Source organism: Seriola aureovittata, chromosome 17 (assembly GCF_021018895.1).
Source record: "Seriola aureovittata isolate HTS-2021-v1 ecotype China chromosome 17, ASM2101889v1, whole genome shotgun sequence".
In the NCBI taxonomy this organism is placed as follows: Eukaryota; Metazoa; Chordata; class Actinopteri; order Carangiformes; family Carangidae; genus Seriola; species Seriola aureovittata.
In genome coordinates this window covers 7,629,055-7,655,307 of record NC_079380.1, presented here as the reverse complement: position 1 = coordinate 7,655,307, position 26,253 = coordinate 7,629,055, and the positions used below count along the sequence as shown (strand labels likewise).

Sequence of the window (26,253 nt, the reverse complement as noted above, 5' to 3'; positions counted from 1 at the left end):
GCTATTATAGTCACAAACAGCCTTGAGACTTCACCTCCAGTGGTGTGCTTTGTGTGAAAATTGTTGAGGCTAAATGCCAAACTGTTATAATATCCTTGTTTAATGACAATATTCTTTCAGCGCCCAAATATAAAGAAATGAATGCCAAGAAGTTTTTGAGGGTTTTTTTTTGTTCTTTTTTCTTTTTAATTAATGCTCACAGGAACTGGTACTCATTGTACTTCAGCGGTGAAAGAAGTACTCGGATAAGTAAAAGTAGCAGTGTTACATTGTAATAATACTTCATCACAACTAAAAGTCTTACATCTAAAATCCTATTTAAAAAAAAAACAATTTAAATAAAAGTATTATCAGCTACTTTACGCATCAAATGTAAAAGTTCTTGTTCTGCAGACAGAGGCCCGCTGCCAGTGACACAGTAGAGGAAACAGCAACATTGTTGTGTTCACTCTTCTAATCTTTACTTTTTATGTTTAATATTGGATAATATGATTTCTTCAAGCCTCAAACAGTTATGTAATAAAACCATCAACTGTGTCAAGAAGGGAAATCTTTCTTGCGGTGGAAACATGACAAGGGGCCTCAACTAGACTGCTTTTTCTTAAGGGGTTACAAGCCTAAAAGGTCAAAGGTTTAATCTTTAGAAATTCAGTATCTTAATATGAAAAGTAGCTTCAGCGTCAGATAAATGTAGTGAAGTAAAAAGTGAAGTATTTCCCTCTGTGGAGAAGAGGGAATACTCAAGTAAAGTACAACCACCTGAAAAACAGTGTGCAGGATGTGAGTAAATGTCTTCTCCACCGCTGCTGTGTTTTCAGTTAAATATGATAAACCAGGATTATCACTTAACACCGAGCCAAAGCATTTATCCTTCTTCTCTACTGAAAATCACGCTGACTAAATTATTCATTCGATAACAGACAGGTGGAGGTGGTGCACACGATCGCCCGCTGCTGTTTTTCTTTTGATTTTTCACTTAATGTGCACAGAGGTACTTTTCCTGGAAGCATCGAGCCAGGACACCAGTTTCATTTAGAGGAAACACAGCAAACATCCAGAACAACTTACAATCATAAATACCGCTCTACATGCACGTTAGCATGCCGGCTCTGAGTCTCATCCTGTTTACGTGATCAGAGCTCTGTCCAGGTTTGGTGACTCCTGCTGCATTTACCCGCTCAGCCGGATCCAGCTTCTCCATCTGATCGACTAAAGTGGGAAAACAAGCAACAATACAGTTTTCTTCTCTTGATATTCAGTTGGTTGGTCATCAGCATCATCACATCATTTACCGCCATTATTTTTTTGTTTTACTGGCAGCTTTGAGCGGATGACGCACCTGGAAGCATCATCTGAGGATATGATGTTAACAAGGGTGAAATATAACCAGCATTCTGCCAGCGGTGGAAAGTAACTAAGTACATTTACTCAACTACTGTGCTTAAATAAGAGGTTGAGGTACTTTACTTACACACACACACCTTATACCTCTACTTCACTACATTTCAGAGGCAAATATATCCTCCTGTTAAATATAAAGCATTGTTCGGTGCGCAATATATTATTATCAAGTAATTTAAGTCTGCAATCCAGTTCTTCAAGTCTGATTTCTTTGTTAAAAAAAATTAAAAATCTGACATTGCAGTAAGAACATTTTATATTATTTTAAACTGATTTAAAATAAAAGTTAACTGAATGCACTCTTCTTGCTGCACTGGAGATTTTTTCTAATAAAGGTTCGGGGTTTTAGGGCGTCTGCATTAGATTTGGGGTTGTGCAGATTAAGATGAAGAAGAGATTATCAGAGTAGTTTTCACTTCAACCAACAACAAAAGTAAAAGGCTACTTACACATTAACGCACCAGTAATAATAATACTATAATATAATATGTAAGTATAACTATAGACGATTTTTATTCTTACATCACTGGATTCTGCACAAACCTGACACCGACACATAGTCAAGATACTACTGTCTGTAAATGAGCCACAGCTTTTATATATAACCTATAACTTTCATATGATTTTCGGTTTTACATTAGAATCTGAACACAGCTTTAAGTCCTCCTTTTTTTCTGCTGGTTTTTTTTTTTTTATCATTATTCAAACCTAAAATTCTGTCTTGCCTCCTAAAGCTGTGATCACACTTTCCCACTCACATACGCCCACTCACTCTGTCCATGCTGCTCTTTATCTTCCCCTGCCTATCTCTACCTTATTCTCCCTCCTCCTTCCCGCTCTCGCTCCATCTCTCTGTAACAGCTCTGTCACTTATCTATGCAGGAATAAGAGTCTCTCTCTCTTTCTTCTCCGTCTCTAGCTCTCTCTATCTCTGTCCCTCTGGCCTTTTTCTGCAGGGCCAAGTGCACAGGGACTAGAAGCCTTTAATGAGATCTATGGGGAAATAACCCCCCCACCACCAAACACGCACACACACTCGCACACACGCCAGCCATGTCGCCATTTAAGTCAACTTCTCTCTCACTCTCCATATCTCTCTCTCTCTCTCTCTCCAGCCACCCCCTTTCTCTCTACAGCAGTTCATAATGTGAGTGAATTAATTTCATTTAAGCATTCCCGTCATCCCCTCTCTGCCTCGTGCTCTCTCTCTCTCTCCATTGTCTTTCTCTCGCTCTCTCGCGCTGCCCTCCCTCCTCTTTTCCTCCCATCCATCCTTCTCTATTATCTCAGTCCCCCTGTTCACCTTTGGGGCTCACCCTTTCATTAACATACCACCTCGACACTGCTGTAGAGCGGCGCGGTGGACTCAGACTTGTAGTGTGAGTCGTTCACATATCCTAACTATAAGCACTGGAATATAAGAGTGTGTGTCCTTGCGTGTATGTGTGTCTTCAGTGTTTGTGAGGCCAAATCCCGCCTCAGGGGATGCTGCTTATACTTCAGAGTTTGCGAGAATTCAGTTCGAGTCAAACAGCGGAGAAAAACTCATTTGTTTCATGCTGCTTAATGCGCTCGGCAAGCAAATGCCAACTTGTCTGCATGTGCACGAGTCTGACAATCCGATAAACCTGCAAACAAAACTGCCACAACCGCCTGCTGTGACACGATCATATCAACAACTTGTGACACACGCGTCTGATTGTCACTGTGCACATAAGTGAGTTAATGGACCAGCGCCTTTTTCATCAGCCACCAGTGTTAGAGGAAGGATCAGTGCAGAGCGTCGAGGTCCAAAACCAGTAAACTCGGGAGTCACACTCATCAGTGGATGGAAAAGTATTCACATACTTTATTTCAGCACAAATGGCAAAACACTGAGCGGGACAGTGGTGCAGTGGCCAGCGCTGCCACCTCACCGGGTTTGAACCTGCCGGCTGTGTGGAGTGTGCATGTTCTCCCCGTGTCAGGCGTGCAGACGTATGTCTGCCCTGTGATGGATTGGCAACCTGTCCAGGGTGCACCCCACCCTTGCCCAAAGTCAGCTGGGATTAGCTCCAGCGCCTCGCAACGCTAAAAGGATAAGAGGTACGGCTGATGAATGAATGGCAAAATACTTTGTTAAGTTATGCATTCAACATTTTACTTGAGTAAAGACAGAAATTATTACCAACAAAATGGGCTTAAATGATCAAGATTATTGAGATTAGAAGTGCTCATTATGCAGACTGGCTCCTCCAATTTTCATATATATTATATTACAGGATTATTACTGATGTTTTAATATGTTAGCAGGATTCTATTATAGAAAGCCAAGGCGGAGCAAATTCTAATTACTTTATATACGGTGCATCAAATTGTTTCGTGTAAAATCATAATCTGCACAGTAACTAGTAACTATAGCTGTCAAATGAATGTATTTATAAATTTACTGGGGTGGAAGTATAAAGTAGTCTTTGATTTGTGGGTCAAAAGTTTTGTAATGTTAAAACTGGGCTACATTTAAATAAAAGGGTTTTAGAGGAGTAGATTACAATTCAGAGCATTTCAAAGACAATATATCAATGTGAAGCAGGTCAGTAATACAGTCATTCAAATGTTGTTGAAACAACAGCTGTATGTCACTTCGACCTCTGAATGTAGCCCTGTTTCTAGACAAACAGAGCTGCAACTGAGAATACTGAGGGTTGTACGCTTTCCTCAACACAGGTTTGTTACGCCAGAAGTGCTTTAACCTTCAAAAGATGGAATGGGACACGACATCAACTCTTACAGTGCAAAATAACTTTCTACACAACACCCCGATCTGTCTCTCTCTCCAGCACGAGACAACAGAATCCATCCAACTAAACCTCTCCTTGACCTATAAAGTCCAGATATGCAGCAGTGGCCAAAATCCTTTCCTGACAAATGCAGTAGACACAGACATTTCAGTCTTTCTGTCGGCAGCAGTGTGGTCCTGATTGACAGTGACTCGAGAGATATCTCCCCAGTGGACCTCTACGGCTCTGTTCAGAGAGTTTTAACACACCAAAGGTAAATCATACCGAGGGAAAGCAGGACTATCAACAAATAATTTCTCCAAGTGCTCTCATGATTGCAGAAAGGTGAGTCCATCTGCTCAATGTGTGCACAAATAAAGGCTCCTAATGGCTTTAGGGACACAGAAAAAGGCTTGGACTTAATATACATTGCAATCCAGTCATAGGAGCAGCCAAAATTAAACTATATTCTACATGCCACCAAGTGCCTGTAAGCCTGCACACATTGAAGAGATTTTATTACTTTTCTGCATTCAGCAACTCCTCTTTTGTCTTTGGGACAAAAAAATAAATCCTGTGTCAGACGAACTGTATTGTCATCACAACTCTTTCTTAAAAGGACAGGCTCACAATGTTTTGTGTGTCTTAATAGTCAGGTGCTGTACGAAAGGCTCCCTGTCTGATCATGCAGTAGCTCGGCCGCATCATCTGAGCACAGCCGCGCTCTGCTCAGCTGTTTCAGTCTATTCTGCTGCGTTCAAGATGCTAAGACGTAGCAGTTGAAGTGCATTGCCTGAATTGTCAGTGGTGTTTGTTGCGTGCTGAACTGTATGTGTCTCTGATGATAAACAAGTGTGAACACAATATGTTAGTTAATCTAAGTCATATTCATTGTCTGTAATATGTAGATTGTAAGGTTAGCATGCTTGTGGTTAGCACACTAGCTGTTAGTGCTCTAGCTGAATGTACATTACTTGCTTTATGCATGCCATTGAATGCTATAGTATTTTGTTTGGCAGTGATGGCGGATGCACCCTTGGTTATATTGGTTATGTTAAGAGTTAGTGTTAATATGAGTCATATGAGCCATTTGGTGTAGCGTTCACTGTAATCTGCCAATTTACAGTAGCAGTATTTCTTTAGGAATCCCAGCTAAACATTTCAGTAGCATGATAACAATGGTGTGTTAGCACAGGAACAAGTTAATGATTATTCCTTTTATCTAATTTTTCTGATCACACACATACAGACGCACACAAACACAAACACAAATGTATCTGCACATTGGGTATAAAAGAAAAGAAGACTGCTTGGTGGGTGTTCTTACTAAAACCACCTGAACAGCCCAGTTACCATCCAGAAACTAACACTACAGACTTATTCTGGTTCTCACCAACAGGTGCCCAAATGAACGATGACACAGGTTTTCATTGCTGCAGTCATTCCTCCAGTTCACATTGGCCTTTAAAATTACAGTACAGGGTTAATCTGAAGTTAAGAAGAGGCTTCTGCAGCCTGAGTTCAAACGTTACAGCCTGTTTTTTTTTTTTTTAATCGTCCTTCCACTGCAGCTCAGCAAAAAAACACTATAAAGGCTGTAACTTTGGACGATACCCACTTGAACTGATTATCTCAGAATGCTGAAGCCTCACATTAGGTTCAGATGAACTTCGGGATACATTTTTGCACAAAACAAGAACTGTGGATTTTGTCCTCCATCACCTGCATTAAGAAGTGATCTTTTAATGGCCCGTTTGAAAAGGAGGATTGATTACAGCAAGAAAAAACTGTGTCACCTGACTGTTGATTTTAGGACACACTCAAAAATGTCTGAACTTGTCCTTTAACTACCTGACAGCTTTTTACCAAAAATATTTGGTTATAAAAAGTGTTTGCATTTAAAAAAAAAAAAAAAAAAAATTGCATTATAATGTTAAAAAACAGTTTCAACCGTTATATCATTATCAGATTTCTAACAATTTTTTCAGCACTGAAATATAGCTCACTTTTTTTTACTGGGGTTTCATTGCAACCTTACGTAAAGCAGTCCCAGTGGAAACATAACATAAGCTGCTGTATCAAAGTGAATTGGCGTAGGTAAATCTGTAATCACACAGCATGAAATGCATCATTTCAGGGATGTACAACACTGATTGATGAATATTCAACAATAGAAGCTATATTTCTGTCAAAAAAAAAAGGTAGATACAACACTAACTACCAATGATTGTGTGTGTTTATGTATCTGCTCTTTCGTCACTCAAACCCCCCCCCCCCAATTCATAACATTTGCATTTGCGTGCAACAGTCACTCCCTCATCTCATTACAACGCAATTAACGAGCAATTAGAGTTTATTGAGGGTGAATTAGCTGACATGTAGAACAGACCTAATGTACTGGGAGTGTAAAGGGATATTACCCGACACCAGTGAGAGAAGGAGGTGGAGGAGAGAGGGCAGGAGATGAAGCAGAGAGAAAGAAAAAAAAAAGAAAAAAAAAAGAAGAAAGAAGATCAGAGGGATTTTATTCTGAAAGTACAGGGTGCGAATGAGCGAAAAGTGGCCTGAAGAGGGTGAGTCAGAGTGAGAGAGAGGGAGACAGAGTAAATGTTGGTAAGTGCTGGTGGGTTATAACTCTCATGACCTTGGGAAGCGAGGCTAAGTGTACCGAGTCAGTGCATCTTGGCAAGAAGTCTGTGAAGTCATGTTTTATCTCTCAGTACTAATGTTTATCTGCATGTCTGAGTGTGTGAGTTTAATAGAATCAGACACGTGAAGCAGAGAAAGAGAAAAGATTAAGAAGATGAGAAGTAAAAGGTGAAAATCCTGTACCGTTAGACTGATATATCTGATCATTGCTGCATGTTTCTGGTTAAAACTGCACATTAGCCCGTTAGTGTCATCCTCATCTGTCTGCCAAGCTAATGAACATGATTATACAGTACTTGTCAATCCGGCTTCCACAAATAGAGACACTGTGACAAAGAACATTTAAAGATTCTGAGATATTAGGAAAAACGTTTTAGTTATGAGAAGAATGAAAATATAGGTAATAAATATTGGCTTGTAAGTCAAAAAACTCAAGACTAAAGATACAGTATATATTGATCCCTATGTTTTAAATTGCACCTCTCTGCTGCTCATTAAAACATGTGCAGAGGCATGAAGACCTTTCCTGTTAAAAGACTCACAGAGAAAGGCGAATCTGTCCTTCCATGATAAACAAATGAATTTCTGTTGTTGTCAAACATTTAGCGCATGTGATGAGGAGGAATTAACACTGTACTTGATTGCTAGTACGTCATGTTGTGACACTTATCGTGGGTTTCACATGGGGATGTTTATTATCTCATATAGTGTAAATGTGGTTTCGTGGGACTTTCTCACCCTGGCAAGGATCAAATTTAGATTAAAAAAAAAAGTGCATATTTACAATTTCAAGGAGGTGTGAACATGGTCTGATCCAGAGATACAGAAAATCCACATAAAATTCAACTTACCGGCAGCTTAAAAAAGTCAACTATCAATCAGCAACAGAAGCCTTTCTGTACTTTAATCTGATTCCACCTTTATGTATTTCTGTCTGCTTCACTTTATCCGTCTGGATCTATCTCTTTCTAACTCTGTCATCCTCTGTCTACCTTTATCTCTCTTCAGCTGTCTTTCTCAGCTACCTTCTACCTACTTTGATCAATCTCTATCTCTGTCTACATCCATTTACCCGTATCTCTGTTTTATTTCTTTCATTCATCCACCTCTATCACCTTTCTCTCTCTCTCTCTCTCTCTCCTGCTTTCTCATGTCATGTCCCACATCCTACCGCCATGTGTTTTATGGTACCAAGGTTTTAACCCCATTCCCCTCTTTTCACAATTAAACTTTGATGCCGATTTGTTAGAATAAATAGGGAGCGGTGAATTATTTATGGTTAGATTTAAAAACACTGAATCAAGCAGCAGTGTCTGCGCGTGTGTGTGTGTGTGTGTGTGTGTGTGTGTGTGTGTGTGTGTGTGTGGATACACACACACACACACACACACACACACACACAGCTGAAGACACCCATGCACAGATCAATAATAAATCACACAGCAGCAAGAGGGAGGAAGAAGCGTTGAGCGAAGGCATTTATAGTGCACTGAGATGGTAAATATAAAATATGGACACACACACACACCCTTGCAAATACATTTATTTCATTTGCAGTTTTATTCTTGCTGATGATTTATAAAGCCGACACGTTGCAGAAGCCCCGATCGCTTAATAGAAAGGATAGAAGAGGACAGTCAGCTGATGTCTGAGGAACTCGGCCTTCTGATTGTCAAGCACAAAGCCAGTCTGGTTTAGCTTTAATCTGGCTATGAGCAAAGATGCACACTTCTCTCTGCTTCTCTTCCCACTCAAAAACACACACACACACACACACACACTTGGATTCAGCCTCAGTCCCATGTAGCCCGATTCTCTGCTCTTCATAATTAAATTATCAGGACAATTGTGTTACTATTCACCCATCAGGAAAACACAGGGGGGGGGGCTACCCCTGCCTGGGCGTCTGGCAACTTCCTCATGTGTGGGAGAATGGCCACTGTACATGGAGGCAGCTGCATCTCCAGCCTGTGAAGCAAATTTCGACACTCTCCTGATGGAAGCTTTCGCACTGATGTGATGTAAGAGACCACATCTGGGAAATGGAGAGCGATGGCGGATCGGTCTATCATGATTCTGGACAGCCCTCTTAAAACCAGTCACACCGTAAAGGGCTTTTCATGGCATGTTTTATCGCACCATTTAAAAGCTCTTTTGCAACATTAAGCCAGAGGCAGTTCCCCCCCACCACACACTTCACCTCCTCTCTTCACTTCAACTTCCCTCTCTCTGAAGCCTTCCATGCTTGCAGTGTTTTTTTGTTGTTTTTTTCTTTTAAATCAAATTCTTGCCCATATATTCTCACTGTGATTGCTCTTGTATGCAATTTGGCTCTGTCTCCCGCTGTCTCTCGCTTTGTCTCCAGAGCTGGGTCACCTTGAAAGTCTCGCTCGCCATCTCAGAGCAGTCACTCTGCTGACGAGTATTTGCGGTCCTCTCAGTTTTACCGCTGGTGATGCAGTGAAAGAGAGAGAGAGAGAGAGAGAGAGAGAGAGAGAGAGAGAATCTAATCGACGTAATGCGCCCAGTCCTGGGAGATTTGTAGTGTTTCTGGAGCTCAGCGCTTTGCAGGTTTTGACTGAACTGACCACACACACTGTCATACACTCATGGACACCGTTATGAGACGATGGATGGGCCCCGGGGCGCAGACGTCGAACATCGGCTCCCTCCCACCTAACATCAGTCTTCAAAGTCCCAGGGCTCACACTGTATTGTGTCAGTGCGGTGGCATGAATGTTCTACAGAAAACCGGAGGGGACAAACACTTCTTTTGAAGGTGTCGTGATGGTTTTCTTGTTGTGACATCTCTAAAGTGAAAGTTAAAGCTGCTCCTTTGTGAACTTTTAACTTAAGTTTTTCACTCTCTAACAAGAAATCTATCCACCCACTTATCTCCTGCAGGGTTGTTAAAATGATCTGATAGTACCTGAACGCATCGTTGTTAAAGGGATAGTTTGACAGTAGTTAGATGAGCCTAGCTAAGTACAAAGACCGGAAACGGGGGGAAACAGCTAGCTTTGCATTGGCTACCAGCACACAAATAGTTGTTTTTACACTTTCCTTTAAATAAACAAGATATAACTTGTTAATTAGAGGTGCTGGTAGGGGGAGTTTGTTGCCTTTGGACAGAGCCAGACCAGCAGTACACCTTTGTTTCCAAGCTAACCAGGTGCAAAGGTGAACAAACTAATGTTGCAGGAGCTGGGTGGGATTGAGACCCTTTGTGTCTGTATTTGTGTGTGTGTGTGTGTGTGTGTGTGTGTGTGTGTGTGTGTGTGTGTGTGTGTGTGTGTGTGTGTGTGCGTGCAGAGACAGCACTGACCGTTTGCTTTATGTCTGGAATCCCAATACGAAACACCATCATGGCGATGTGGGTGTCCTCAGATGGCACCGAGCTGGCGCTGCGCTCCTTCAGCCTCCTCTGCTGCTGCTGCTGTATCTGATTGGCTGGCTGTTGGTGTGTGGGTGCGGGGTTGGATGAATAGGGGTTAGTGGTGTGCACAGGGTTCCCTGGCCGGATCTGTCTGTCCCCGCCGGGTCGTCCGGCCAGTTTACCTGACTGCCTGTGTACTTCACCTCTGCCCCCCCTTGACAGGCCTCCTCGCCTGACCTCCTCCACCATCTCCTCTTCATCATCTTCCTCCTCCCCCTCCAGCTCACCATTCTCCTCCTCCTCCCCATCCTCATCACGCTCATCTTCTTCCATTTCCTCCTCCTCTTCCTCCTCCTCGTCTTCCTCGTCCTCTGCCCCTGGATAGAGGTGTCGATTGTTTCCCAGCATCCTTTGTTGCTCCTCGTCGCTGGACAGGGGGCTGAATGGCATCGTCATGGCGACAGAGAGGGGGGCACCAGTGTCAACACCATCATTCCCAGAGAGACACTGGGAGGAATGAGGAGAAGACATCATCAAAACAGAGACAAAGAAAAACAACAGAAGAAGTTTATAAGTTTTCCTCGCTCTAACAAACTCTGGTCTCTATGGAAACGGTCTGCTTCAGCTCCAGCCATGCAGCACTTCTAACCCTCACTGCATGATCACATACTATTCACGCCTCATGTATAAACCAATCCACTTGTGCTGTTAATTTTCAGCCTCCAGACTCTCACCAGACATTCAGCCTTCCTGCCTGTGCCGTTGAAGTCTAGACACATGACGAAATGCCCTAACGAAAGCACAACCGTGCCATATATGACTTTAGACGGCAGTGCTACGCTTAAAGTACAACCATGAAGAGCTGCATTACTGAAGTCCTATGTACACTAAACTAACTCGGGGGTCTCCTGGCCATTAGCAGCCATCAGGCAGAAATCCCACCTTTTACACCATAAATATTGAAATCCATGTGGCAAGGATTTCTACACAGAGCACATTCATGATCCACAGAAAACAAACTTTTGGACACTGTTGAAAGCTGTTTTAGTGACGTCTTCAGCCAAAAATATAACTTTGCAACATACTCTCATACTATAATAAGCAGATTGTTATGAACTTTCAAATTCATGTTCCGTGAAGGAGAAACCTTTTGACTTGAGTGGCTCCATAACTATTGTAGCACTTCTAAAAAATCATATTGCGACTATTTTATCAGATGTTACGATTGAGATATGAATCATTATTTCAGTGGGAATAGTCATTTTTGCATTTCATTTTTTAAAATTTATGATGTGATTATTTATGGTCTGTTGTGACACATTTGACCTTTATCAAAAAAAAATGCCACTCCTGCAATTTGGATATTGCACTTGGCCATATTGCAATTTAGATATTTCAATTACTTCATTGTAAGGCTCTAAAAATAATCATAAAGAACAACAGTGAATTGTTTGTTATGTATGACATATTGTCAGTTATAATAAACAAGGCAGCCTGCAGTGAACTGATATTTAATCGATATCCTTGAACCATTTAAATATAAGTGTTTCCTCCCAACAACTCTCCTTTTAAAAAAAATCAATTGAAAGATACATTAAAAATGATTTTTTTTATTGCAGTTTCTTAAGGCAGGTTGAAACTAAATGTCAGTTGTTACTAATTCAGTCCATTGAAGCTGTGTGAAAAAGCCAATAGTAACCTACACAACAGACTATTCATCACTGCATGTCTGCAATATAGACACTCTCAGTGGACAACAGCTCTTCATATGATGAACTATACACTCTTTTGCCATCCCCCCTGAGAGAGCCAAGAGAAGCCACTTCAGAGCATCAGTGATGCGGCGCTGCATTCAAGTACGAGCTGAGCAAGATAACAGATCTGCCCCTGGTGGCTCCTGGTTGACTTCAGGATTTTCAGCACCACTACATTCTGGACAGCTCCGCACCGAGCCAAACAAACGACAGGAGGGACGACGTTCAAATCCACAGGAGGATTGACTGGACTCCCTCTAAAGACCCACAAGGTACACATTACAAGCAAGCTGAAGGTCAAAATTCATCCATTGTCCAGTGCAATTGTCCAACTTCTTCCTGCCTTTAATTACAGTGATAGTGTGGTTATGCAGCCTCTCCCTCCAACTGGAAGCCTCTCGACTCTGCGTCACGGTGCACTGCGCTTTATCAAATTCCTCACTCACTATTACATCTAATGTGAAAAAGTGGGATGGTCTTCCTTAACTGACAGAAGAGATTTGTATTGTATGTTATTCGTCTATATGGCTCTGCCCCAAAAACCTGCCTCATTAACTCTGCTCTCTGGCTTCATACAAACAAAGCACTTACAGTATCAGGTCACAGTATATTTTAACATCATTTTAACACCACATGTTCTGACTGATCTTGGGGCAACTGGGTTCAGCTCCCTACAAATGGAATGAGCTGCAGAAACGGAAATCTCTCATTTCACTGGAGGATAATAAAGGAAAACTCAAGAAAACACAATTTCACTTGTAATTGCTTTACTTAATGTAAAACTGTTGTGTTTATTCTACTTAAACTGGTCTTTATTGAAAAGAGGTGATAATCTCAATGAGACTATCAGTTGAAATAACGGATTCAATAAAACTGACCAATCAACAGAGAGAGGGAGAGAGAGCTGAAGAAACACAAAAGAAACATCTGATTTTAAAGTTATTTGTTCAACTATTTTTTTGCTTCTCTTCCACAACATTTCCGACCGAAATATCACACTTTTTACTCCACTGCATTTATTTGACAGCTGTAGTAATTAGTTACTTTGCAGATTTTACATACAGATCTTAATAGCTCTTGCACCAGTGATCTGAAAATGATGCAAAAACAAAACTGAACTTCAGATGACAGTTTCCCATCTAAACGTTCATCTGGAAAAAAAAGAATCAGCATCAAGTTCCTGTTTGTTTTCATTTCACTTTGAATGAATATCAAGTGCAGAGTAATGAGGCGACTTTAAATTGTAAATGGACTTGGTAATGTGTCGGTGTCAGTGTTTATACGTGTGTGCTGAGGCAGCTGAGAGACATGAGGGACTCATGGGAGCCATGTTGTGAGGGGATGAATATGTGTCAGACATATAACATCAAGGCTTTCGTCATGGGACACTGAGTGAGAGCTAAAACTACCGGCTGTCCAGAACGACGTGGGGGGAGAGAGGGGTAAATGAAAAATGAAGAGGTGCCACAAGAAAATGAAAAAGAAAAGGGAAGGGAGTGTGCACAACAGCACCTAGAATGTGACAAAGAATATCTATTTTATTTAGTCTTTAGTCTTAAAATCTTATTCATTTTGGAAAATAAAAACACGGTAGTAAAGGGAGACTTTACTCCTTTACGCGTTTGTTGGCAACACATGAAATAAATGAAGGTGCTTTAGAGAAAACTGGAATTCCTGCTGCAAAAACACAATTTCAAAGCTGAACGTGAGGCTAAACGACTCGTTAAACTGGACATTTCTTTCTCTTCGGGCACTGCATCTCAGTTTTCTCTCTCTTTTCGATTTCTCCTCACGTCTCACACTTACAAATACACTGAGTGTTGAAGTGGTTGTGACAAACACTGGGCTCTCTGGCAGGGTTTCTGCTTTACAACTTTTGAAAAGCCTATTAGCGGGCAAACTTGTGTTGTGTCAGACCAGGGTGCATGTTAAACTGTAGAAGTTTAACATTCAGATGGCATCACCCACTGATGTAGACAAGGAGCTCAGACTTGTAACACTTGACACCCAGTGACAAATAGTAAATTCGTCATTATCATCATCACTTTGTACTTTGCATCCCGTATCACTGCTTAAATGTGTGAGTAGCAATTTAAATCGCTGTCTTACTACATCATGTACTCTTGGGTTAATAAATCCACATCCATCCATCCTTATTCTATGATTGCATCCTGTGTTTTGAATTTAAATCTTCGTGTCTACAGTAGTAAATAGTAAGTGCAGCCATCAGACAAATAGTGAAGTATGTCAAGTATAAAGTTTCGTGAAATGAAAGTATCTAAAAGTATATTCAACTAAAGCACTTGAGTAAATGTAAACAGAAATGAGTATTAACTGTGCCTGTGTTTCTCCAGTTATTGCATTTTTAAAGCGTTGGAAAAAGGTTAAAAAGCCTCCCTTAAATGTAAATGAAAATTAATGAGGCCTCTTATATAAAGCTGTTCCTGACAATTTAGAGGAGTGCTGGAGGAATGAAAGAAAACCGATGAAATTAGAGCGAGCTTGTGAAACCAAACCGAGAGGGAGAGAGAGAGAGAAGACGACCGGGGTGGAGAAGAGGGCTGCGAACCAAATTGATGAATAAAAGAGACAAGGGCAGGCAGAGGAAGGGGGGGGGGGGGACTAGCATGGCTGTCAGAAAGCTGACCGACCAGAGAGAGGCACCTACAGAGGATATGATAATAAATGGAAATATACAATCCCTTTTTTTCTTGCATAGTGCTGAGTAATCAAAGATAGGGAAAGCCAGAGAGGAAGGAGAGGGGGGAGACAAAGGGGGAAGCAGGAAGGTAAGAGAGGCATGTGAAAGAGAGACACTGAGAAGAAGTGGGGAAAAGATGGCAAAGTGACAGAGGGAATAAAACAAGACTGAGAGTACACAGCCATGCTGGAGGCTCTGTTAGGCTCATAGTCCTGGGAGCTAAACGCTAACACATCTGAAGGCCAACTCGTTTTGCACAGAGTCTGTGTGACATAAATTTTGTCAGCTGCACAAGTCTACAAAGGTCAGCCCAAAATTTGTGACACTGCAAACCGGGCACTTGTTTAGTGAGGCTGATGGGAATGTGGTAGTGTATGTGCTGTGGTATTTGCAGGTCATAAACCAAAGAATTGGACAAGTTCCTCATTATATTATATCGAGACATTTCACTACAAACCACAAAATGTGGTGGTGTTCAATGAAATGTCAGAGGCTCATTCAAGTCAGGAACATACTTTGTCTGGGAACCATGAATGAATGTCTGTACAAAATTTTGTCGGACTCCATCACGAGTTAAGATTTTACAGGAAAAGTCAGGGGATCACAAAGATTCAGATTCATCCCCCGAGCTCCATAGATGTCTGTACCAAATTTCATCACAGTCCATCCAGTACTTGTTGAGACATGCCACTAAAAACCAAAAATATTATTCAGTTTATGGTGCCAGTGGAAAAGTGAGGGGATCACCAAAGTCATTAGGATTCATCCTCTGGGGATCATGAAAGTCTACATGGTAATTGCTCTAGTAATTATAGAGAAATTTTAGTCTGGACTAAAGTGGTGAACCAACCAACTCACGGACAGACAGATGTTTCCATCCGAGCAGCCATGCCACTAGCAAATCACAAAAACAAGACACAAGAAGAAAATGACACACGTGGATGGAAAAGAGAGAACAAGAGTGAGAGAAAAGAGAGGTGGGATTCAAAAGGGAAAAAAAAACAGCAAAGATATTGTGATGGAAGAGGGAAACAAAAGAACACTGAAGGAGAGCAGCGAGGACGTGAGTTGTATGCGAGAGGCTGTGAAATCAGAGGTGTGAACTCATAGGCCTGGATGTTTGAGAGCAGAGAGAAGCAGGAGGCAGAGAGGACGAAGGTGAGGTTGAACCATGATACCTCTGCCAACACGTTTTGGTTGACGTTGCCAAGAACAAGATAATACTGATGTGAGGTTTGGCCTTTATCCACATTTTCATGCCAAAAAAAAAAAATGGCATGGAAAAACTTGTTTTAGCAGAATTTCATCTATGTCATGTTGGATAAAGGCTCTGAAACTGCACTTAGTCTCATAGCACGTAAAAAACACTCCAATGAAAGCCATAATGATATTTATTTTACACAAGGAGCTCCTTAAAGCAGGCAGAGGCAGATTCCACTGCAGGTTTTTACTGACTGACACCTTGAAGCTGCTGAGTAAAATCCACCCACACCACACCGTGATCATCATCCTTCTGAAATAAGAATGTGAAAGTGGATGGCGTGACTGATCTGTTTGTTATGCATTCTCAGTTATTTATTCATATATTTCTTAAGGTTGATATCAGCCAAATATTGGTTGATCGTGAGGGAGAAAATAAAGGTGGAGTTAAAAGGCTGAAACCCAACTTTCGAGGGGGATCAGTCATCATCAATTAAGTTGGAACAGGTCAGGACAGAGGGAAAATTATGAGAGAGAAAGTGATAATCAGTTCCCGAGAGAAAAGTCATGACTCACACATAAAAGACCTTCATAATGAATGCTCTGTGTGTGTGTGTGAGAGAGAGAGAGAGAGCGCGCTTATGTGTGTCTGTCTGAGTGTAGATGAAGAGGGCGATGGAGCGATTAGATATTACCTAATGCCAACAAGTGATAATCATCTCCTCCGCTTCATATCTCGCTGTCATAAATCTTTATCTCTCACCACTCTCCTTGGAGAGCCGTTTCAGTTTTAGGTCATATCATTAACACTTTCCGTCAGCTCTGCAACTTAAAAACTATATTAACCCTGCTAACCCTCACCTCATCCAGCAATCAGAGACGTTAACTCCACCAGGGAGGTAAGAACAACCTTGCATGAACGGCAGGTCGACTCGAACCAATCGATTTTCAAATTAAAAACATAGCAGGTGCACGAAGGACAAAGTGCATCAAACGTTTTACAGATAATATTGAGGGCGCAGTATTACAACTTATTAACATGTGATATTCTGCACAATGTGCTCAGATTAAGTGTTTTAGCTGTGTTTGTGTATTCAGTTCCACTCAATCTGCTTCATCTACCTCAGTAACATTGTATAATTCCTTCATCGTTCCTTCATCGCTGCATTCAACCGTGGGTCATGAATGAAAATGGCTGCACTGCATTTGGTTCTGTTGAGGCAGTGTAAATGCAATTTCAGTGTACATTACATAAGGAAAACCAAAGAATCCCGCACACTAGTTTCCATCGCTTGAACTCACGATAACATAAGGTTTTGGCCCTCAGATCTTCATCGGGCAAAATTCATACAGGAAAAAAAAAAAAAAAAAAGAATCAAAGGACGCCAGCAGCACCTAACAGTATACATGCAAGCTATGATCAATGAGCTCCTCAAACAGAAAAAACAAACACAATACTGAGCTCTTACAACATAAATAATACACATCCCAATGTAATAAAAATCTGTTTATATTATACAATAGGTCCCTCGAGGGACATTAGAACATTTTTTATAATTCAGTCCTATATTACACCATTACTTTTAAAAGGTACAGCAGCTAATCTGACTCCACAAAGATCCACCTACAAAATCGACCTAGTAACGCCTCTAAAATGTACAAATTAACAGATTATATCTAATTTCTTTAATCTAAAGAAACTTTTGGTTTTACAGGGTGTCATGTGCCTGTTTCTTGGCCAGAGCAGTGACATCTTGATGTTCTGTCATCAGTGTGAGGTTGCCTTAAGCATTAGTATTAGCATCATGTATTTTTATTTACTTTTAGTAATCTATCTGTTTTTTCTTTGTTTATTTATTTATTTTGATTTGACTTGATTTATTTTTTATTTTGTTGTAATGTTTGTTGAGACATTTTCATGTGACCATAAACTTTGACTGGCTATAGCTTCAAATCTACTGTACAGACATGAGAGTGGCATCAATCCTATCTTTTAACACTTGGCAAAAAAATGAATAAGCTTAGTTGCTAAAATATCAAACTATTCCTTTAAATGCAGTCATTTAATTATTAAACATGATTAGAGCAGTAATTGCTCAATAAAGTGTGGTGGATGAATCTCCTGATCTTAACATGTATGTTGAGTTATACAGACTTGTGTGTCAGATGGGAAATTATTTATTTCAGTGCTGCCAGTGTTGTGTTTGATTGCGTGCCCCTGCCTTGGCACATTTACTGTGGAGTCATTTGTACGCTTGCAAACATCTGACAGCTTTCATATTTATCTGCTCTGTCGGCACTGTCACTTTCAATAGTATTTGTTGTTGAGCTTCAGATTTAAGACACAGCAGTGTGTGATACATACAGGCTATGTCATTCTCGCTTTTTGTGATGTGTTGATATGTTACTGTGTTGGGTAATGTTATTTCTCTTAATCACTGGTAGCCTTTTACAATATGTGGAACAGCAGTTTGGTTGTTCACTCGTGCTCTGGAAGCAGTCTGTAAAAAACTATATATGATACATGCAGTTCTCATGGGTTTATGTCCTAGCAGGCATCAGATTCACCCTTGTAATAACACTAAAATGATCACTAAACACTGGTTCTAACGGGGAGACTTTAACATAACTGAACATTATGTCACCACCAAAACCTGATGTTTACTGATCATGAATCTGAGCTCCAAAATACCTCAGGCGGACATCACTTCATTTATATTTGGTCAGCCATCTGCAGGAAGGAGTAAAAAAAAACAGACCCAGATGGGAAAGATACATCATCACTTGCTTTTTTTTTTTTTTTTGTCTTCTTTTATCTTCCGTTTAGCATGCATTGAGCATGGTTGTATTCATAGTCGCACTCGACATTGTGACTAACAGGACAGATCCCAGTGGGCTGATGCATCGGTGGCCCTGTCAGTCTCCTCATGGCCCTCTCTGCGTGCCTGTCATTCAGGGTGCGCATGAGAGCCAGCTGTGTGTGTGTTCCAGGACTGGACTCACTTCACTGCCCTGAGTCTGACCGTGGTTGTAATGTAATAATTTGTGGTAAAATGTGAACTCCAGCTGTAAATGTACCCAATGTGTACTGTAGCTTAAATGAACAAATGAAACAGGTGGTTAGCAGCTCAGGTAGCAACACACTTGTCACGATAAGAAATTCATGGATGTGGAACAAGTGATATGAGCCATTTAACATCTGTTTTAAAAGATGCAAAGCTCACAGGTGGCAAGTGGCATATTTGTGTTTTGGCTAGGGAGAGGTGTATTTGATCTCTGTTTGTTGACTCAAGACACAGTTGCCAGGTGTAAACGTAATCCACATAAATCCTGTCTCATAGACTCATAATCACGGGCTCACGCCGCACTTGAACCTGGCTGTTGCCGGCAGAAGACAATGAGCGGAGGAAAATGCGGTTATGAGGCAGCATTTCTGCTTCTACTTTTTTTTACATGACACAAGTGTGAGGGAAATGAGGTAACTTTGCTAGGTGACTTGCTGGAGTCTTGACCTGGTTCCACTATGCTTCAACCTATGAGTTGTTCATGCGATGCCATCAAAAGACTGATATCCCACCAGCACAGTGACATTTAACCTCCCCCTTCCTCTTTTTAAACACACATGTACCTTCATGTGCTGTCTCTCTCTCTCTCTCTGTCTCTCTCTGTCTCTCTCTGTCTGTCTCTCTCGCTCTCTTTGGTTCACCCTCTCTTTTATGTAGGACATAGCGTGTATATAGATAGATATTTTCAGTGTCTTGGTCCCCAGGAAATTTCACTGGGAAACTTCCAAAGAACAGATCGCCCCACTTTCCTGCCACTAAACTGGAACGGCCAATTTCCCTCCCTCCTTGTTTGACATCTACACACAAAGTGGCACTCTGATGCACACAAATGGACACAAATCTCCTGTACAGGCTCTTTGTATTTGTATACGTGTGCAACAATAAGGACTTACGCACACATCCATTGCCGCAAGCCCTTGTTATGGTATGGATACAAATGGAAAAAGGCTAATAATGTGTGTAAACTTTGACCCTGTGGTCAATTGAGCACACATGTAATCATCCTCCAGCACCACAGCGTCCATGTGGGAGCTGTACGTCACAGAAAACGGCAATCTAAACTGTGAGGGCCCAGGGGAGCTCGAACCAAGGAGAATAAAGCCACATGTTCTACGCACGATCTGATGTAACTGTCCTCTGTGCTATTAAACTAGGGTGAGCGCCGGTAGAGGAACCTGGTTTGAGTTTGAGAGGAAAGGGCAGGGTGTAAAACAGCATCGCTAGTGTTCTCATCTGCAAAATTTTGCAGAATTAGGCCCAGGACACATTTGGTGTCCCAGAATCTCCCTTCATCAGTTCTACACGCGGCATGTAGCCTAAAGTGAGCTTTACACCTCCTCAGAATCAGATAGCTTCTGACTCAGAAACCCTGTCCCCCCTCACCTTTCCAACATCAGATAAGGGAGGTCTGTGTCTGACCTTTTCTGTATCTTTCAGAAACCGACAATCTGACAATTACACCTAGTTCACATGGTGATTGGTCAGCTCTACGAAGGTAAGAAGGGATCCAAGGACTGAGCTACCGAACAAATTTGTGACACTTGTCATGTGAATAACTGGGTGAAACACTATGAATGTCTTCCTGTCAGTTTTTAAATAATATCATGTCTGTAGTCTCTTTTTCCATTATGGCTCCTTGGAGTAACTTTTAATTTTGAACGTGGTCAGACAAAACATCTTATGAACTAGGTTGTGAGGCACCATAAACTTGCCCTAACTCTTCATGCACCAAGTTTACAGCCATGCTAGCTAAGCAGCTCTATGAAGCTGCACTTAGACAAAGTGGTGCTTTGGGCTAAACACAACCATCGGCATGCAAACATGCTGATGCTAAGCAAGTATGATGTTTAATATATTCACCGTTGTAAACAGAACCCTGAGGCTGATGGGGACATCATTAGTTTTGCCAATACTTTGGTCATAAACCAAAGTACTAGATGCATTGGATTTTTTGACCTGATAATGGCATTGACCTGATAATCAGGAGATCACCAAAGTTATAACCATTCGTCCTGAGAGGGACATGAATGAACCACATTTTAAAGACAATCAATTCAATAGTTGTTGAAACATTTCACTAGAAACCACAAGTGTGAACCTGCTTGAGGAAAATTAAGGGGATCACCAAAGTTATTAGGATTCATCCTCTGGGCACCACAATTTCTTGGCCAACAAATGAAATGTCATTGAGATGTTTCAGTATGGACCAAAGCAGTAGATGTACTAACTTTCCCATCCCTAGAGCTACACAGCTAGCATGCATGTTTAAAAACCATAATGCATCATAAACCACTGGACTTTCTACTTTCAAACAAACTGCCCAGAAACTCTATAGTTGCTTTAACCCATCTTGTTATGTAAACCAAGGCCAAAACACTTACACAAAAACAGAAGCCAAGGCATTCATGCTTTCAAGAAATCAAAACCCTTTCACGCTGACAATAAGCCCAAAGACATCTATCCAATTCCGCCTCTCTGATTTTTGAGCATCAAAAGAAACAGCACTGTAGTACAGGAAGAGGATTTAGAGACATGTTGGGGAAAAGCAATAAAACAAACCCCCCAGAGGGCTCCCCATATATATACAACAGTAGTTTATAGTGAAGACATGAGTGGGTGTATGAAACCCCATAAAAAAACTGCTCTTCCTGAGGGGTGAGGGTAAGAGTGACCTCGTAGCCTATTTCCCTGTGGTTCAAAATGGTCTTTACCTCAGGCTGCCCACCCTTGCCTCCCAGAACAGTGACTTTTAAGGTAGTTTCCAGTAAAAAGTCATGTTTTCCAGACCACTAAGCTTAATTTAATAAATAGTGGCTGGGAGCAGAGCCAGTCAAATCAGATAAAAACATAATGAGCAGCCTAATTCATAAAAAAGAGGCCCCTTTCTTTCTACCTTACAGCTTCTATTCTGTCCTCCATAGGTCAGCTGCAATATTAATTTGTATACAAATATTATTACAGAGCTGCTGACATCCCCTGAGCCACATGTTGGCTCATTTGCTAACCTATCGATCAAATGGAGGGTGGGTTGTTTACAAGGACTTGTCAAATCTTGACAGCTAATGAATGTCAGAACCACACAGAAAGCAAAGCCCCCGTCTGACTGAGCAACAAGCTACGACTTGGGAAGTTATAGTTGCAGGAGCTATGGTACAACATAAAGGCTATTTTAGCTTTGTTTACGCTAAAAGTGTCATTGCGGTGATTCAGTCAGGAATGAGACACTTTACTCATCAAAACCCTGAAAAATGTGGTGACTCAAATACCAGTGATTCATCAGTGCATTATCCTGAGATCGCTTGTTACATCTTCCGACTCTTCACTTCTTTCTTGAGTTTATACTGAGCAGTTGGTGCCCTCTCTTTGTCTGTTGACTCATCACTGCCTCTGTTTCTGTTTATTCCAAACAAGCTGGAATGGAAACACTTCACTTCCTGTTTTTCAACCAAATGACCTATTTGAGTCTGAATGTTTGCAAATTAGCCAGTAGGCTAAATTGCTATTATGTTGTATCTCTTTGTGCACGAGCATGCATGTGCATGAATGTGTCATTGCACAAATTCTAACTACAAATCTTAACACGTGAGCCAAAAAATTCCACATCAATTCTCCTCTTGGATGCAGATATTGATTTACATGTGAATATGAAAACACTGGTATGTGTTGGTTGGGGGAAGTTTGCAAGAGCTGATGCAAAACAGTGAAAACTGCATATTTATGATTCAAAGAACACACACTCTAAGGTATATTATAAGAGGATGATCATTTTTTCGATTAAGCCATGACTCATTTGCCCTGTAAAACATCAGAAAATAGCGAACCATGTCCGTCACAATTTCCAAATGCCCGATGCCACATCTTCAAATGTCTTGCTTAGTGTGACCGATTGTCCAGAGCCAGAAGATATCCAATTAACTATTAGCTGAAATAAAGAAAAGCAGCAAATCCTCACCAATGAGAAGCTGGGACTAGAATGTTTAGCTTAATCGCTAATCGCTTCACCTCTGCTTTATAACGGAGCAGCCTTGCACAAGCACAAACAGCATCTCCCTGCATGCATGTGAGGGGGCACAGTGTTTGTTGAAGCCTCCTCTCCACAGAAGAGATGAAGACAGTCAATCAGCTGGGGAGTCAGAGAGCTGAGATCACATTCAAATAGCCTGCTAATTAATTAGCTTTATTCGTCATCGGCACTAAATCTCTGCGGGACTGCACGGAATCAGTGCTAGCTCTCTGCTCGCAGCTATACAGTATATGCTGTCTGTTTCAGAGAGCTGAGTAATATCCTAAATCACACAGACTCATCTCTCTCTTGTCTGGCTGTAGAGCTGAAGTGGCGGCTCGGCTCAGAGTGGCAGGACCCACTTGCTGCTATGTAGGGCCTCGCTGAGGGCCAAGTTGGGGCTGTTAGTTGGCAGGCAGTGTTGCATGGGGAGCTCATGAATAAATGAGCCACAATGGGAGTAGCTGTAGGGGAGGAGACGGCATGAACATACGAGGAGCTGTGAAATATTAAAAGTGGATGCTGCTTCGTGGCCGCAGGCGCCAAATGGAGCCTGACCATGTGGCAACCTCCAGGACGTCCCTTTTTTCGTTTTCTACAGGCCAACCGAAAGCAAAACCCCCCGTCCGACGTCACATGTCTGACATTCACAAGAGCCTGCTGGATTTTCTGTTTTGCCCTCTCTCTTCAGAACAACACTCTTTGAAGCGCTGTCAGAAAGTGCCAGCCGTCAGCAGAGCGAGCGTAGCAATGGAAGTTTTGATCTCGACCCGCTGGGAGTCGACCAAAGCTTGGGGGTGTGATGAACGTGCGGCTCTGACAAGACTAAAAAAAAACGGCCAGGTTTTATGCGGCGGTTGAAATTAAACACCTTCAACGAGGAGACACGGCGAGAGCTGTGATACACACTTCTCACTTACACACACTCAAAGTGAGGTATAAAGGAGCAGAGCGCCAAAGAGTTGGACAAGGCTGTCACGGTTTGAGAAAGCCCTGTTTGACCAAGTGAAGAGAGTTTTTTTTTTTTTTTGCTCCCTGCGGTGCAGCAGAGCCTGAATCAGCACTTCTTCCAGCAGTGTCTGTGGTTTCATGTTTCAAGGCTTTTGAATGGAAAATCTATTTTCTCAGACAGATACTGTACAGCACTCCAAACAGACACATTACTTAAACACATCTCTCACCCACTCTGGTTCTTCACTATGGGACTCTCTTCCATAAAGAGTGAACACAAATTAATCATCAATCACTGATTTAGAATAACAATTTTATATCAGCTACGAATTGTCATAACTCAGCTGCAGGTTTCCACTCTTTCTCATAATGGACATTAACATGAGAATCAAATCCTGCAACTGAGCGTCACAGAGAGTGGGGGAGAGTAAGTACATTTAATAAAGTACTGAGGTACGTGCATCTCTATTCTATGCAACTCACTTTGCAGTGTAAGATTTTTCAAGCAAAACCTGTGTGATCCACTTCTTGAATATAATGCATTCATCAGTGCACAACATCTCCTTCTTATCAGATCATTTTTTATCTATAATTGGATCCTTAAAGTCTTATTTTCTGGCAGTGTAGTAAGAACATTCCCACCTTTTTTCTGTGCAAATCCCTTTGTTTTCAAGTAATGTTTTTTAACAAAAACTGATTTTTATTGCAGCAACCCCATTCTGCACACACACAACAACCTGATTTAAAATAAAAACCTGGTTGGACACAGTATTCTGTGACCGATTTTTCACTTATTTTAAGGTTTCTGGACGTAATAATATCCAGAAATATCTTCATGACATTGGGGATTTTGTGGATGAAACTATTATGTAAATGAGTTATAAAGTTGCTCCACCTCGACCAACTACAAAAGCCTTAATAATGTAATATATATGTATAATACAAAACTATCAAAGGGGCCATTTTCTGCATAATGATTGCTTTTGATTCTTCAAGTATATTTAGCTGATATTACTTTGAGTGTAGTACAGAGGATTTTTGCATTTTGGTTTTTCTCCCACCACTCTTCTGTCACATTCAGATCAGCTGATCTTCAAGCAGATATGTCACCGTCACTAATGTGTCATGGGGCGTTACTGTTGTTGCTGCTGCATGATGTCACTTTGCTTTATTTCCTAACATCCCTGCTGTCTTGTACCAAAAAAAAAAAACGTTCACCTCCTTGTCCTTCACGTCAACAATCCACTGGGACTCGGCCGCTTTTGATGTGCGACTATCATCTGTGTTTCTTGTTATCTCGCTTGAAAGTGACAGATAAGTAACAAAAGGAAGACGAGGAGCCGGACGACTGCGAGCCACAGATTCAATCAGACTTTATAAACTCCAACTACAGAGGGGGAGAGCCATCGCATGTTAGCCGTTTTAATCTAAGCTATGTAGGCCAATCAATATGGCTTCACATCAAACGAATCCTATGGGCTATATCTCCTTTGCCTCTAACCATGTGTTCCTCCCTCCATTTTCAGCGTGTGTCTTCCTCTCTCACTGTTCCACTCATCCTCGGCCTACAGCTTGGACCGAGAATTTCAACAACTTTTCCGATCATCAGCAGCAGTCCTCTGATGAAAGGCCTGAACTTTGCAGGAATCGGGGGGAGAACGTGCGCTGTATTGCATGCAAATTTATGCCCACTGTAAGTCTGAGGATTTTACTGTGAATGTGTTTGGGTGCAACTCTTAGATTCCCCCCTCGCATCTGTCAGCCAGTTTCACATCCATCGCTGCCTACCGTGAGGAAACTCGCACCATCTGATGGCCTGCGAGCTGGCAGGATGTACTGTATCTCATATATCACCTCCCATTCACGCTGCCATGGCCCCCTTCCACTGTTACTATAAATACTGCCAGCTGTGCTTCCATTATTAATGCAGCAAGACGCCCGAGCCTTCCCTGGCCCCGAACATCGCCAATTCATCATCTCCCATAAACTTTAAAAACACCCACTGCTGCCTACTGCTGGTGCAAACTGACACACATAAACAAGCAGATAAGGTGCATGCACGCACACGCACACGCACACGCACACACACACACACACCAACACACACTTCTGTCCATGACAAGTTCATTGGTGGAGGAGGAGGCAGGCGGAGAGGGAGAATCAACATGAAAACCAAAAATAATACATTGCATCTTGATGACAGATCAGTTACTGTAGGAAAAAGGCCGTAATGAATATGGGGGCTGAGGGCCGTAGCTCAGTGGAGGTGAATTGAATTAGGCTCTGTTCTTTCTTGCTCAGACGGAGTAACAAATTGAGATATAATACCGTTCTTTAAAGAGGTTGCAGAGAGTGAGAGGGGAAATAATAAACTGTTTTGGTGATGTCAAACCT

The 26,253-nt window shown here is 41.6% G+C and overlaps 1 protein-coding gene and 1 long non-coding RNA gene across 2 annotated transcripts in view; one reads left to right on the top strand and one right to left on the bottom strand.

The window, feature by feature from the left end:
• The window catches only part of shank1 (SH3 and multiple ankyrin repeat domains 1), an 83,155-nt gene that overhangs the window by 49,122 nt on the left and 7,780 nt on the right, over positions 1–26,253 (bottom strand). Inside the window, exon 2 of the mRNA XM_056401078.1 lies at positions 10,135–10,692. Coding sequence (XP_056257053.1) covers positions 10,135–10,641 — 507 coding nt within the window. The 5' untranslated portion in view covers positions 10,642–10,692. The remainder of the gene's footprint in view (positions 1–10,134; positions 10,693–26,253) is intronic.
• Positions 2,852–4,748, top strand: LOC130184951 (uncharacterized). Its single transcript, XR_008830077.1, has 2 exons — positions 2,852–3,486; positions 4,108–4,748. It is a non-coding gene; the product is annotated as an uncharacterized LOC130184951 (long non-coding RNA).